Source organism: Carassius auratus, chromosome 21 (assembly GCF_003368295.1).
Source record: "Carassius auratus strain Wakin chromosome 21, ASM336829v1, whole genome shotgun sequence".
Taxonomy (NCBI): Eukaryota; Metazoa; Chordata; class Actinopteri; order Cypriniformes; family Cyprinidae; genus Carassius; species Carassius auratus.
Genome location: NC_039263.1, coordinates 25598019 through 25611954, shown reverse-complemented (window position 1 = coordinate 25611954; position 13936 = coordinate 25598019). Strand labels below are relative to the sequence as shown.

The 13936-nt window shown below is 36.0% G+C and overlaps 1 protein-coding gene and 1 pseudogene across 1 annotated transcript; one reads left to right on the top strand and one right to left on the bottom strand.

Moving 5' to 3' along the window:
- The first annotated feature begins 179 nt into the window (after nucleotides 1-179).
- Nucleotides 180-681, top strand: LOC113039147 (zinc finger protein 175-like; annotated as a pseudogene).
- Nucleotides 682-3141: 2460 nt separating this feature from the next.
- Nucleotides 3142-13039, bottom strand: LOC113039070 (gastrula zinc finger protein XlCGF57.1-like). The gene is made up of 4 exons (XM_026196962.1): nucleotides 12573-13039; nucleotides 11818-12036; nucleotides 5389-5859; nucleotides 3142-4874 (listed from the first exon to the last, which is right to left on the bottom strand). The coding sequence occupies exons 1-4, from the start codon at nucleotides 12679-12681 to the stop codon at nucleotides 3697-3699; spliced, it is 1977 nt and encodes a 658-aa protein (XP_026052747.1). The 5' UTR covers nucleotides 12682-13039; the 3' UTR covers nucleotides 3142-3696.
- Nucleotides 13040-13936: the final 897 nt, after the last annotated feature.

The following is a 13936-nucleotide window of genomic DNA, read 5'->3' as shown; positions in this document are numbered from 1 at the left end:
TATTTTTTTGGTTAAAAGTTGCCAAAAAGTGTTTCATCAGAACTTGTTCAATAAGGGAGGCCTTATAAATTCATGGAGTGTGGAAAAGGTTTCATTTAGAAATCAAACAGTAACAGACACATGAAAGTTCACACTAGTAGCAGCCAGTGTGAAAAATGTTTCTTTGACAGAAGAACTAAATGAGAATTCACACTGGAGAACATCTGTTCACATGCACTCAGTGTGGGAAGAGTTTCTTTGTCAAACAAGAACTTGATGTGCACATGAGAATTCACACTGGAGTAAGATTATTATATTTAAATCTAAACCCGTCCTGAAAAAACATCAGCTCTCTCACTCTGGAGTGAGATCATTCAGCTGTGATCCGTGTGATAAAACATTTGTTTTCGCATCGAACATGTTAAACGTCATGCAGGTGTAAAGCATCACCTTTGCACTTTTTGTGAGAAGAGCTTTACACAACCGTACAGTTTACAAGTTCATCAGAGCATTCACACTGGTGTGAGACTTCATGTGTGCTTGGACTGTGGAAAGACCTTTCTTACATCTAGTGACTTAAAAAAACACCAGAGGATTCACACTGGAGAGAAACCATACAAGTGTTCACACTGTGACAAGAGATTCACTGATTCATCAACCCTGAAAACCCATGAGAGAATTTTTTTTCTTTCTTTTACCTAAAAATTGCACCAGATGTATTTCAGTCTATAATTCTAAAGAAGATTATTCTCATAAAATGAGGACTTTAAATACACATGAAGAGAAGATCCGATTGATCAGGGAAAGTGAATCTGTTCTGTGTCTCTGGCAATGCAGCACAATTTATACATGCATTGTATGTTACGTGCATTGTAGCCATTCAATGGCTACTACTTTGATACTATAAATTATTTTCTCTCTCAGACACAGTAACGATTAATACATTACAGATCAATATGAATGTGTACTATTTTTTTCTTTAAACTGGTAAACATCATTTCTTCTTGGAAATATATTCCAAATATAAAAAATACTATCAAAAAAGATAGAACTTTTTTCAATAGAGTGATTTAATCTAAGAGGGTAATTTGTTCAAATTAGTAGTGAAGTTTGATTAATTTATAAAAGACATTTAGGCAAGGTCATAGCATTAGTTTTCGAGATGTTTTTGTTGTTGTTTCTTTGAGGAGTTAATTTGTTTTCATTAATTCTGCACACTAGCACGAACAGAAAGTATGCATTGAAAGGACTTTGACTCACATTTTGAACATAGAATAATCAGGGTTTTTTTTTTTTTTGCATTTAAAGAAATCGTCTGTACACTTTTAGACTAAAATAAATAAAAAGGAATAAAATGTATGTGACAATTTAATTTAGCCTACTTTTTTTATTACATGAATGCAAGGGGTTACTCATACAGAAGAACCACATGCAATACATGTTTAATCACATGCATCGTGCTCTACTGTTTGAAATACAATGCTAATAAAACCAAAAATACACTAGATGATTTCCAGTTCATATTTGTTAACAATATGAGAGAAGATGAAAGCTGATAGAAATTAACATGCAGCTAAAGAGATTACTTTTTTTTTATTTTTTATGAGACAGTCTGGTCCACACTCCAGACCAGGTGGTGGCTGTAATGCACCAATAAGTTGTTCGCAAACCGCCAGTAAACCCTAGAAGATGAAGAAACTCGATATGAGCAATTTCGGGGGTTTTGTAGTGAAAACCTGGCAACCCTGCGCGGCGTGCATCTCTCTGCGATCAGTTCTGCGCAGCTTTGGTTTATCTTATCTTGTACGAGTCGAGGCTATTGTTGTTTAGTGGCAAACAAGTTTACAATTAGCCGATTGTCTGTCGATTCATTAAATGATAAGCTGTTTTCTAACAAAATCTGTTTGTTCAGCGTAGTGAAACTAAATGTAAATAGTGTTAGCCGTTGTGTTTTTTGGTTAAATGTGTATCTTCCAGTGTTTGGTGCAGAGAGCCACGCTTAATCACAACTTTAATGTGCATTTTATACTGTTTTATTCAGCTCTTGTGGTGAAGAACCCTGCAGAATGAAAGATGAGGAACAAACAGATTGATGTTTTCCTTCATTAACTAGCTATAATTATTACTGATGAGGAACATTTAGATGAAAACTGAAGTGTGCATTATATATTTATATATATGGGAAATATAAGACATGTGTAAGTGAAATGAATAGGCTTATGTTGTTTTTAGAGTCCATGGAACTGAAAGAAGACGAGCATCATCAGTTTGAAAAACCTCATCATTTTAAAAATGACGATGGAAGTGCACAGAATTTCACACAAAAACAAGCTGGAAAAACTGGATCCGAAGGATCTTTCACATGCATTCTGTTTATGTATATATGATGTTAACATTGGGAGAACAAGAGATTTGATTATGACAGCATTTCGTTGAAGAATTGGCTCAAAATCTGCTTTGATTCTGTAAAATCTGACTTCTATTGCTGTGATCAGATGCCAACTTTTGTTTTGTGGAGTTGTTGATCTTCTTTCATCTGTTGTCGACTTTGACTGGACAAGTTGAGAGTCTATATAATTTCTTAAAGACCCATTAGAATGAATGGCTGTGCAGACTGGTCTCTTAGCAAATGATAAAGTCATGTTAAAATATGAGTATCAGATATGATCATCAGGCTTTTAAGGAACGTTTATTTTCTCATCTCTCAATCGTCATTGTATTGCGACACTTTATGTTTTTTGCAGAGCTAAGATTATAAAACCAAGCATTTAAGTGAACATGAATGAACATCAGAATATGTGTTGACAGAAATGGCAAAAAACTTTACTGCACGTGCACAGTCAACAAGACAGAAAAACAAGTAAACTGGCTAGAAAACACACACTCACACACCTAAGTTTTAAGTCATGTTTTGTTCCTTTTTATGTCTCTTACTATTAAAATGTGCAGTCTATTTCATTAAATGCAAAAAAATAAAAATATTTGTTTAAAATGTGATTCTGCATGCTTTCGATGCATAATTTGTTTGTGCACAAAATAATGACAATAAATAAACTCCTAAATCAACAACAACAAAAAGACATTATTTTACAGCAACACACTAGTTTAAAAAAAAAAAACTCATACTATGGCCTTGCCAAAATGTCTTTTGTCAAATATTGAAACTTAACTAATTTTATCAATGACCCTCTAGAATAAATAACTTTATTGAAACAAATTTCCAGCTATTTTAATGTTTGCAATATAATTCATGCTGTTATTTCTGAACTTATGTTTAGAAAATAGTAGCATATGCAAACGTGAAAATTGATCTGTAATGACTAATTTCATGAATCACAAATCAGCAGGTTGAAATTAAAACAGTGACATCGAGGAACATCTGTGGCACTGACAAATTATTGTTATAATTTCAATATGGAAAATCTGATTAAAAACACAACAGTTTTAACTTTTATTACAATTCCACCAAACCGCTTGTCAACATATAATGTATGACCATGTGTAATCTTAAAACGTATATTTGAACTGCTACTCAAACAATGCTGAATTGCCAGAGACGACTCACTGCAATTTGATCTACTCAGTCCATATAAGAAGAATCACTTTTGAAATATAAACAGAAAAACATCTGGTACCATTTTTAGGTAAAAGAATGACCTTAAAAAATATTTTTATTGGTTTTTATGTCTCAAATCTTCAAACTTGGATTACATTTTTTCACAGTGATGGATCTGAATGTGACTTAGACAACTGTGGGCAATGCTTTATCTTATGTTTAATTAGAGTAAATGAGCGAGTGAAATCCTTCCCACATGAAGAGCACTGGTACGGCTTTTCTCCAGTGTGTATTCTCTCATGGGTTTTCAGGGTTGATGAATCAGTGAATCTCTTGTCACAGTGTGAACACTTGTATGGTTTCTCTCCAGTGTGAATCCTCTGGTGTTTTTTTAAGTCACTAGATGTAAGAAAGGTCTTTCCACAGTCCAAGCACACATGAGGTCTCACACCAGTGTGAATGCTCTGATGAACTTGTAAACTGTACGGTTGTGTAAAGCTCTTCTCACAAAAAGTGCAAAAGTGACGCTTTACACCTGCATGAAGTTTAATATGTTCCTTTAAGTAAGATGCAAACACAAAAGTTTTATCACACTGATCACAGCTGAATGATCTCACTCCAGAGTGAGAGAGCTGATGTTTTTTCAGGACGTGTTTAGATTTAAAACTGAGTGCACACAGAGTGCATGTGAACGGTCTTTCTCCAGTGTGAATTCTCATGTGCACATCAAGTTCTTGTTTGGCAAAGAAACTCTTTCCACACTGAGTGCATGTGTAATGCCTCTCTCCAGTGTGATATCTTATGTGTCTCTTAAACTTTGATTTCTGACCGAAACTCTTTCCACACTGAGTGCATGTGAACAGACGTTCTCCAGTGTGAATTCTCATGTGCACATTTAGTTCTTCTTTGTCAAAGAAAACCTTTTCACACTGAGTGCAAGTATAAGGCTTCAGTCCAGTGTGAACTTTCATGTGTCTGTTACGGTTTGATTTCTGTATGAAACCTTTTCCACACTCTGTGCATTTATAAGGCCTCTCTCCAGTGTGAGATCTCATGTGTCCATTAAACTCTGATTTGTCACCAAAACTCTTTCCACACTGAGTGCATGTGAAAGGTCTCTCTCCAGTGTGAACTGTCATGTGTCTCTTAAGATTTGATGGACGGCTGAAACTCTTCCCACACAGGGTGCATGTGAAAGATCCTTTGGCTCCAGTTTTTCCAGCTTGTTTTTGTTTAAAATTCGGTTCAGTCTGTGAAATTAATGCATTTCCATCTTCATTTTTTAAATGATGAGGTTTTTCAAACTGATGTTGCTGGTCTTCTTTCAGTCCCACTGAATCTAAAAATCAATTAATTTCCAATACTTAAATTATGCAAGGACAGATTAGACACACAAAATCTCTCTCTCTCTCTCTCTCTCTCTTTATTTATATTTGTGTATATGTGTCAGTTTTCATCTTAAAGGGTTAGTTCACCCAAAAATGAAAATTAGTGTGTTTTACTCACCCTCAAAGCATCCTTGATGTATGTACCTTTCTTCTTTCAGATGAATCCAATTGGAGTTATATTAAAAAATTCCCTGGCCCCTCCAAGCCTTTCAATGGGGTAAGCGGGTGTTATTTGTCAACAGTTTCAGAAGACGTGAAATAAAGTATGCATTTACCATTGAAAGGCTTGGAGGGCCCAGCACCATTTTTAATATAACTTAATTGGATTCATCTGAAAAAAAGAAATTCACATACACATAGGCTCCTTCGAGGGTGAGTAAAACACAGGCTAATTTTCATTTCTGGGTGAACTTACCCTTTAATGTTCTTTAGCAGTCATTATAGAGAATGAAGGAAAACACCAACCTGTCTGTTGAATACTCATGTGCACATTTGGTTCTTCTTTGACAAAGGAACCCTTTCCAGACTGAGTGCATGTATATGGCTTCTCTCCAGTGTGATATCTCATGTGTCTGTTATGGTTTGATTTCTGACGGAAACTTTTTCCACACTGAGTGCATGTAAACGGCTTCTCTTCAGTGTGAACTGTCATGTGTCTATTCAACTTTGATTTCTCACCGAAACGTTTCCAACACTGAGTGCATGTAAACGGCTTCTCTCCAGTGTGAACTGTCATGTGTCTATTCAACTTTGATTTCCGACCGAAATTCTTCCCACACAGGGTGCATGTGAATGATCCTTTGGCTCCAATCCTTTCAGATTGTTTTTGTGTGAAATTCTGTTCAGTCTGTGAAATGACTGCATTTCCATCTTCCTTTTTAAAATGATGAGGTTTTTCAAACTGATGCTTCTTGTCTTCCTCCAGTCCCATCAAATCTAAAAATCAGCATATTATTAATCCATACTGTAAACAAGGATAGATTAGAAACATAAAATATAAATAAATTATCCTTTAGTACAAAACTTTACAAATCTTTAGTACTATCTATCTATCTATCTATCTATCTATCTATCGATCTACACACAGTCAAACCAAAAATGATTCAGACACCAGATAGATCTCTGGAATTGCCAGTCTGCTGTAAACAAAGCCGATTTCATTACTTCTATCATTTGTCATTCAAAGCTAAATCTCATGACCCTGACAGAGACCTGGATCAAATCAGAGGACACTGCTACACCTGCAGCACTCTCTAAAAATTTCTCATTTTCCCACTTCCCCAGTTTGACTGGAAAATGAGGAGGTACTAGTCTGCTTCTCTTTGAATGATTGGAAATGTAATCCTACCATCTTTGGGTCTCAACAGCTCCTTTGAATCTCTTTCAGTTACTATTACCTACACTCTTTAAATCCATTTTGTAGTTGTTTATTGACCCCCAGGACCTCTAATTTTTGAATGAATTACATGTGCTGCTCTCAACCTTTCCTGAGGTATCTGATGTTCTCCTTGAACATCGTTCAAAGCTTAAAGCTGCTGAAAGGGTGTGGCACAAATCCAAAAATACTACTGACCTTAATGTGTATTAGTCACTCCACTGTCTCCACTGCTTAAATGACATACTACCATAACAAAATTAACAATTCGTCTAACTCTCACATGCTCTTTAAAACATTTTCCTTCCTCCTTTGTCCTCCTCCTTCCCCCCCTTTAGAAGTCTCCAAACTAATCCTTTGTAATCATTCTACTACTTGTCCGCTTAAACCCATTCCATCTCATCTCCTTCAAGCCATTACTCCTGCAGTTGTACCCGCACTTACTCACATCATTAACATATTCCTCTACACTCGTGTTTTTCCCTCAACATTTAGACAGGCACGTATAACTCCACTACTTAAGAAACCCAACCTCAACCCATCTCTTTTAGAGAACTACAGACCCGTTTCCCTTCTTGCTTTCATTGCAAAAACACTTGAACGAGCGGTGTTCAACCAAGTCTCTGCCTTTTTCACACAGAACAACCTGCTTAACAGCAACTCGTCTGGCTTCAGAAGTAGACATTCAACCAAGACTGCCTTGCTCTCAGTTGTTGAAGCCCTAAGACTTATCTAAAAACACTTATCTTAGGAATCAGACTCCAGTGGTTTGAGTCTTACCTATCAGATAGGTCCTTCAAAGTATCTTGCAGAGGTGAGGTTTCTAAGTTGCAACATCTAACTACTGGGGTGCCTCAGGGCTCAGTTCTTGGACCACTTCTCTTCTCTGTCTACATGGCATCATTAGGTTCTGTCATTCAGAAACATGGCTTTTCATACCACTGCTATGCTGATGACACTCAACTCTTCCTCTCATTCCATCCTGATGATCCGACAGTAGCTATTCGCATCTCAGCTCGTCTAACAGACATTTCTTGCTGGATGATGGACCATCACCTTCAACTCAACCTTGCCAAGACAGAACTGCTTGTGGTTCCAGCAAACCTATCATTTCATCACAATTTCACCATCCAGTTAGGCACAACAACCATAACTCAACCATAACCTAAACCTTGGAGTTATGATAGATGATCAGCTGATTTTCTCAGACCACACTGCTAAAAATGCCCGGTCCAGCAGATTTGCTTTATACAAGACAGTGTTAATTTCGTTGACTAAATATTTTCGTCATTATTTTCGTCACGAATATATTTTTGCGGACAAAAACTAAATGAAAACTAAAAAAGAAGGCACTGATGGAGACTAAAACTATGACTAAATTGATTGACATTATCGTCAATGAATAAAGGACGAGACGAAAATAGACTGTGACGAAAATCAAATCAGCAGACGGGAGAGATGCGAGGAATCAACAAAAGAACCGGCAAAACGGAACAGGCGAGACTGCATGAGAGAAGAGAACCAATCTGAGCCTGACTTATTGAGACGTGAAGCGAAGGTTTTCAGTTTTTAAATGAGCTCCCGGGAAGACGGCATTCGAAGAGGTGATGTCTAAAAGAGCGACAAAATGTCCACAGCTCACTTCACGTTTGACGACGAACAAAGCAAAACAAAGTGTAAAGCACGCGGATCGCTCATTCGTGGCAACGCAACCAATTTGAAAAGACATTTACAGACGAGCCACCCGGACATTTTCTCAAATGTAATTTCACAATGATGTTCTTTTGTTTATTGAGCTAAGCAAAATTGGAAGACTGCAGTGCGTGGATGTTGTAGCATTAAATATTACGAACTGAAAAGTACTTTAAAATAGCCCCTATCAAGTTAGATGAGAGCACAATACTAATACGTAATATTATGATACATACATTTGATTAATACTAATGTTTAGTATATTTTATAATGTTCTACTTGTTGACAATATCACAAATATTTCTATATTGTGAAACGTGAATGTTCACATCCTATCATTATACAACTAATCTAGCAATATTGTAGTATTTAAAACATACAATATTGCTAGACAAATGAATACCTTATAAAATCTTGTTACTTTTTTTATCCACCTAGCTGCCAACTTATTAAATATTTACTTTAAATGTATGCACTTATTGTTCAGCTCAGCTGTAAGCTTTAAGGTCCTGGACCTAACTTTATTTTTCTTTTATTGATGGTCAATTGGCAGCTAGTTATTGTTTACATTATCATGACAGTGTTTGTTGCTGCATAAAAGCTTTTGAATCGAAATAAAGACACAGTTGTGTTGAAATAAAGTTGAATTTGTGTTTTATATATTTTGGTTAAGTTTGTTTCCTATACCAGCTGTAAAAAAATGTCTAGTAAATCTGTTATTGATTTTAGTCTTATTTTAGTCTACTAAAATACCAAGCAATTTTAGTCGACTAAAATAAGACTAAAATTAAAACAAATCAGATGACTAAAACTTGACTAAAACTAAAAAGAATTATAGTCAAAAGACTAAGACTAAAACTAAATTAAAATTTCGTGTCAAAATTAACACTGATACAAGATCAAGTATATCAGGCTCTTTCTTTCTGAACATGCTGTACAACTCCATGTTCAAACTCTTTTTCTGTCCAGGCTGGACTATTGCAATGATCTATTGGCAGATCTTCCAGCCATTTCTATTAAACCTTTACAATTTATCCAGAATGCGGCAGCAAGTTTCATTTTTTTAAATGAGCTGGAAAGAATACACGTCACACCTCTGTTTATCAATTTGCACTGGCTTCCAATAGCTGCTCGCATAAAATTCAAGGCACTGATGTTTTGGCTACAAAACCACTACTGGCTCTGCACCCCTTTACCTAAATTCATTACTTGACAATTATGTGCCCTCTAGAAGCTTGCATTCTGCAAGTGAACGTCGCTTGATTGTGCCATCCCAAAGAAGCACAAAGTCACTTTTACAGACTTTTGCATTAAATGTTCCCTCCTGGTGAAATGACCTTCCCAACTCAATCCGAGCATCTTCAAGAATTGGCTAAAAACACATCTCTTCCATCTTTATTTGACCCTTTGACTCTAGCACTCTCTATTCTAATTCTATTCTTAAAAAAAAAAAAAAAAAAAAACAACCTTTAGACTTGCACTCTATTAACTTGCTGCTTGTTTTCCAAAAAAAAAAACTAACTAGCTTTCTAATCTTTTTGTATTCTATGTTTTCTTTTCATTTATTATATTATTTAAAGAGCCATTGCTATGTGTACTGCGTTAAGCTAACTGAGACTTGTTATATCACTTATATATCATTGCTCTTTTGTTTATTTTTATTGCTTCTATTGTCATAATTTGGGAGTCGCTTTGGATAAATATTATACTCTAAATTAGAATCTAAATATTATACCCAAAAATTCTTTATACAGTGGACTCCCAGTAAAATGTATAAAAAATGGACCAGAATTTTTATTTGACACTTTGAGCTGACCATGTTTTGTTACATACCTTTCTATCAAAGTTATCTGACATTAATCAAGATTCATTCTGATTTCTTATCATATTTAATTACCATTTTCTAAAGTATTACAAATAAACTGTGATAACGTGAGAAACGTTGAAGGTGTCTGAATAAATTTTGGTTTGACTATATATATATATATATATATATATATATATATATATATATATATATATATATATATATATATATATATATATATATATATATATATATACAGGGGTGGTTCTAGGGTGAGTGGAGATTTGGGGCTTAGCCCAGAAAAATCCTTGTATGTGACTTTTTTATTTTAATAAATCAGAAAGATTTACCTTGTTCAAAATATACAAAAACTATATATATAAAAAAACTAAAACATTTTATTTAAAGTATTGAGGAAAATACATTTGCTTTATGCAAACAAACATGCAAAACAAATGAAACAGCGCGAAAGCAATGATTTTGCAATACATATTTTCCATGGTCATATCTATTAATTTATTTGCAACGCTGCTTTTATTTTGCGTGTCAGTCTAGTTTGAACTTGCGATGCCATTTTTCCTTTGCGCTTCACTTTTCTGCACGTCTCTCTTTGTGGCACTGTTTTGACGCGGGGGCGGAGTCAATGGACGGGGGCGTGTACAACATGCCTCCATGGAAGTGACGTCATCGGCCGTAGAGACGCAGCTCACTGATCCAGGTCCTGTCATGATGAGCAGACACTTTTGAGTGGATCGTTTATTTTTATTCAGTGGCATTAAAACATTCATGTTTTCGTTTTATTTACTTTATTAACAAATGTATATGTATTAGCAGCGTTTGCTCAAGTTAAAGAAGTTGTTAACATGAACATCTGCTGTTTATTTCTCTGGATGTGCACACTTTTATAGCATGTGTATTGGGATCGCAAATCATTTGAGTCAGTTCGGGAGTTCGTAGCGGGTTCGCGAATCATTTGAGTCAATTTGGGGATCGCGAATCATTTGAGTCAGTTCGGGAGTTAGTAGCGGGATCTCGAATCATTTGAGTCAGTTCGGGAGTTCGTAGCGGGATCGCGAATCACTTGAGTCAGTTTTGGGATCGCAAATCATTTGAAGCAATTCGGGAGTTCGTAGCGGGATCGCGAATCATTTGAGTCATCTGATTCCATTTAAGTAGTTGGAGCGGGATCGCGAATCATTTGAGTCAGTTTGGGGATCGCAAATCATTTGAATCAGTTTGAGGATCGTGAATCATTTTAAACAGTTCGGGAGTTCGTATCGGGTTCGCGAATCATTTGAGTCAGAGTCAGAGCAGTGTGTGTGTGTGTGTGTGTGTGTGTGTGTGTGTGTGTGTGTGTGTGTGTGTGTGTCCTAAAGACTGTGCTGCACAACCGTTAACTGTTAGATGTTCAAAATGTAACTTTAAATGAGACACAATTTAAAACCGACAAAGAAATATAATACTAAGATTAAAAGTTACAGATACCTGAAGCTGTTGTATCTTGGCTTATAAGTGTTTTGGCTGGGGGGTTTTACTTCCTTTTTTGAAGAAGAAGAAGATGAATTTTTTTGAAATAGACATTTTAATTTTCAAATAAATTGATCTAGTAAAATACTACACGCCAACAAACCGCCTGCCTCAAAAAGATCTCATTTCATTGGCTGGATCGTACAGACGCTCATCGATGGTTGGCCAGTTTACATGTCAGTCATAAGCACTAGAATCAGTGGGCGGTTTTCGTTGGGTGTGATTGACAACGCATAACTTACTTGGGTAAATTTACAGACACTGTGGACGTGAGAGTCGAGAGATATTTATTTATATAAATTCTAATATAAATTACTTTATTGGGCACGAAAACTCATTGATGGCATGGTGGTAATAAAAACATTCGGGGCTTTAATGAAAACATTCGGGGCTCCAGCCCCCTTAGCCCACCCCTAGAAACCCCTAACTATATATCAGTTTTCATCTTAATGTTCTTCAGCAATCATTATAGAGACTGAAGAAAAAAACCAACCTGTTTGTTGAATGCTCATGTGCACATTTGGTTCTTCTTTGATAAATGAACCCTTTCCAAACTGAGTGCATGCGAAAGATCCTTTGGCTCCAGTTTTTCCAGCTTGTTCTTGTGTGAAATTCTGTTCAGTCTGTGAAATGACTGCATATTCATCTTCATTTTTAAAATGATGATGATTTTCAAACTGATGCTCCTTGTCGTCCTTCAATCCCATCAAATCTAAAATCAACATATCAATTTTCCATACTTCAAATAAAGAATGACAAATCGGAAACAAAACAAAATACAAGTTAACTCTTAACTTTTTTGTCTACTACACCAAAATTTATTCAGACACCTTCAACATTTCTCACATTATCAAAGTTTATTTGCTATAGTTTAGAAAAAGTGTAATATGGCAGAAACTCAAGTGTTAAACGGTGTTAAAACAAATTAATCTTGATAATTTGGAAAGATATGTAACAAAACATGGTCAGCTCAAAGTGTCAAATCTAATTTTTGGTCCAAACATGTTATACGTTTTTCTGGTAGTCCACTGTATGAAGAATTTTTGGTATAATATGTCACAGTTTACTTTTTTCTGTTATCCTCACTTACATAAATGAACTATAGAGTCCTGCACCTACTATAAAAGAAAAAAAATATCAAAGAATATCCGCATGGTGTCTGAATAATTTTCGGTTTGACTGTATATGTGTCAGTTTAATCTTAATGTTCCTCATCAGTCATTAAGGAAAAGGAAGGAACACACAAACCTGTTTGTTCCTCTGCATCTTCTTCTTTCATTCTGCAGGGTTCTCCACCATAACAACTGAATGAAATTTCCATTACAATATACCATTGCACATACTCAGCGAATTTCATAAAATATTTTTCATAACGAACAGTAGACACACATATAATGACTTTTCGGGGGTGTTGAATACGCTTACAAAACCGTCTTTGAACGATTTCTGGTCAGCTGTGATGAAGCGTGACTCTCTGGAACATTTAGCCAAAAAAGCGAAACAATGTTGCCTCTGCTGCTTTGGATGTATACAGTTTTGTAGCCTACAGTCTATGGGCTGGACGCAGGGAAGAAGACCAAAGACGTTTTCTGAATTAATGTCAATGGAGGAAAGGCTTCCCTACGCCGAATAAACTGATTTTGTTAGGAAACAGTTTATCAATTAATTATTTTGACATTTAAAAATAGGCTGGTTAGAGATAAACCACAGCTGCGCAGAACTGGTCACCGAAAGATACATGTCGCGCAGGGTTGCCAGATCTTCACGACAAAACCCTCCAAAAATCACTTTAGCGTTTGGATGGGGGCACCCTCAACCCCCATAAATCTGACAATTTAGAAATGCATTGAGCTCGATCAGTGTCCGATTCACGAACTAATGAGTTATAAGAGTCGGTTCATTTCAGTGAATCAAAAATGGTTACATAATCAATTCGACTCAGAGTTTGAATTGTGAATTATTACCCTACTTTCGTCAAGTGTGAAGATAATGAAGCTCGTAGTAATTTACATGACGAAGTGTAAATGTATCCATCTATTTAATGTGACCCTAGGCTAAATAGTTAAATAGGATTGTTCAACAGCATAGGCTAGTATCAAATTTTTTTATTTGTACATTTTTATTCCCAATCAATGCTTCACACAGTCCAGTTAGTGGCACTAAATGCACAATTTACGCTTGTTCATGTCCATGAATGTGCATATGTGTTATTTACAGATGAAGGATGAGTTATTTAAAGATGTGCAGCGCTGAGGTGTGTTATGAGTTGTTAAAAAATGTTCTGGTGCTCAGTGCTCTGAAGAAACAGTTCAAAGAGAGAGTGGGCTAACAGAGTGATTTTCTTAGCCCTGAGATGTTAAGATCTTGGAGGTTGGTTGGGCAGAGGTGCACCGATAATCCTCTAAGCAGTCCTCACTGTCCGTTGTAGTCTCTTGATGTCTGATTTGATAGCTGAATCAAACCAAACAGTTCTAGGTGAACACAGGACAAACTCAATGACGGCGGAGTAGATCTGTTTCAGCAGCTCCTGTGGCAGGCTGAACTTTCTCAGCTGGTGGAGAAATACAGCCTTTGCTGGGTCTTTTTCCACAATAGAGTCTATGTGAGTGTCC

What these genes read in the sequence shown, in the direction of transcription:
- LOC113039070 (XM_026196962.1), bottom strand. Translation starts at nt 12,681, where the DNA reads ATGAAATTCGCTGAGTATGTGCAATGGTATATTGTAATGGAAATTTCA. An exon ending in CATGAGCATTCAACAAACAG is followed by an intron (nt 5,860 to 11,817) that starts GTTGGTTTTTTT and finishes GCTGATTTTTAG; the next exon opens with ATTTGATGGGACTGGAGGAA. An exon ending in CATGAGTATTCAACAGACAG is followed by an intron (nt 4,875 to 5,388) that starts GTTGGTGTTTTC and finishes ATTGATTTTTAG; the next exon opens with ATTCAGTGGGACTGAAAGAA.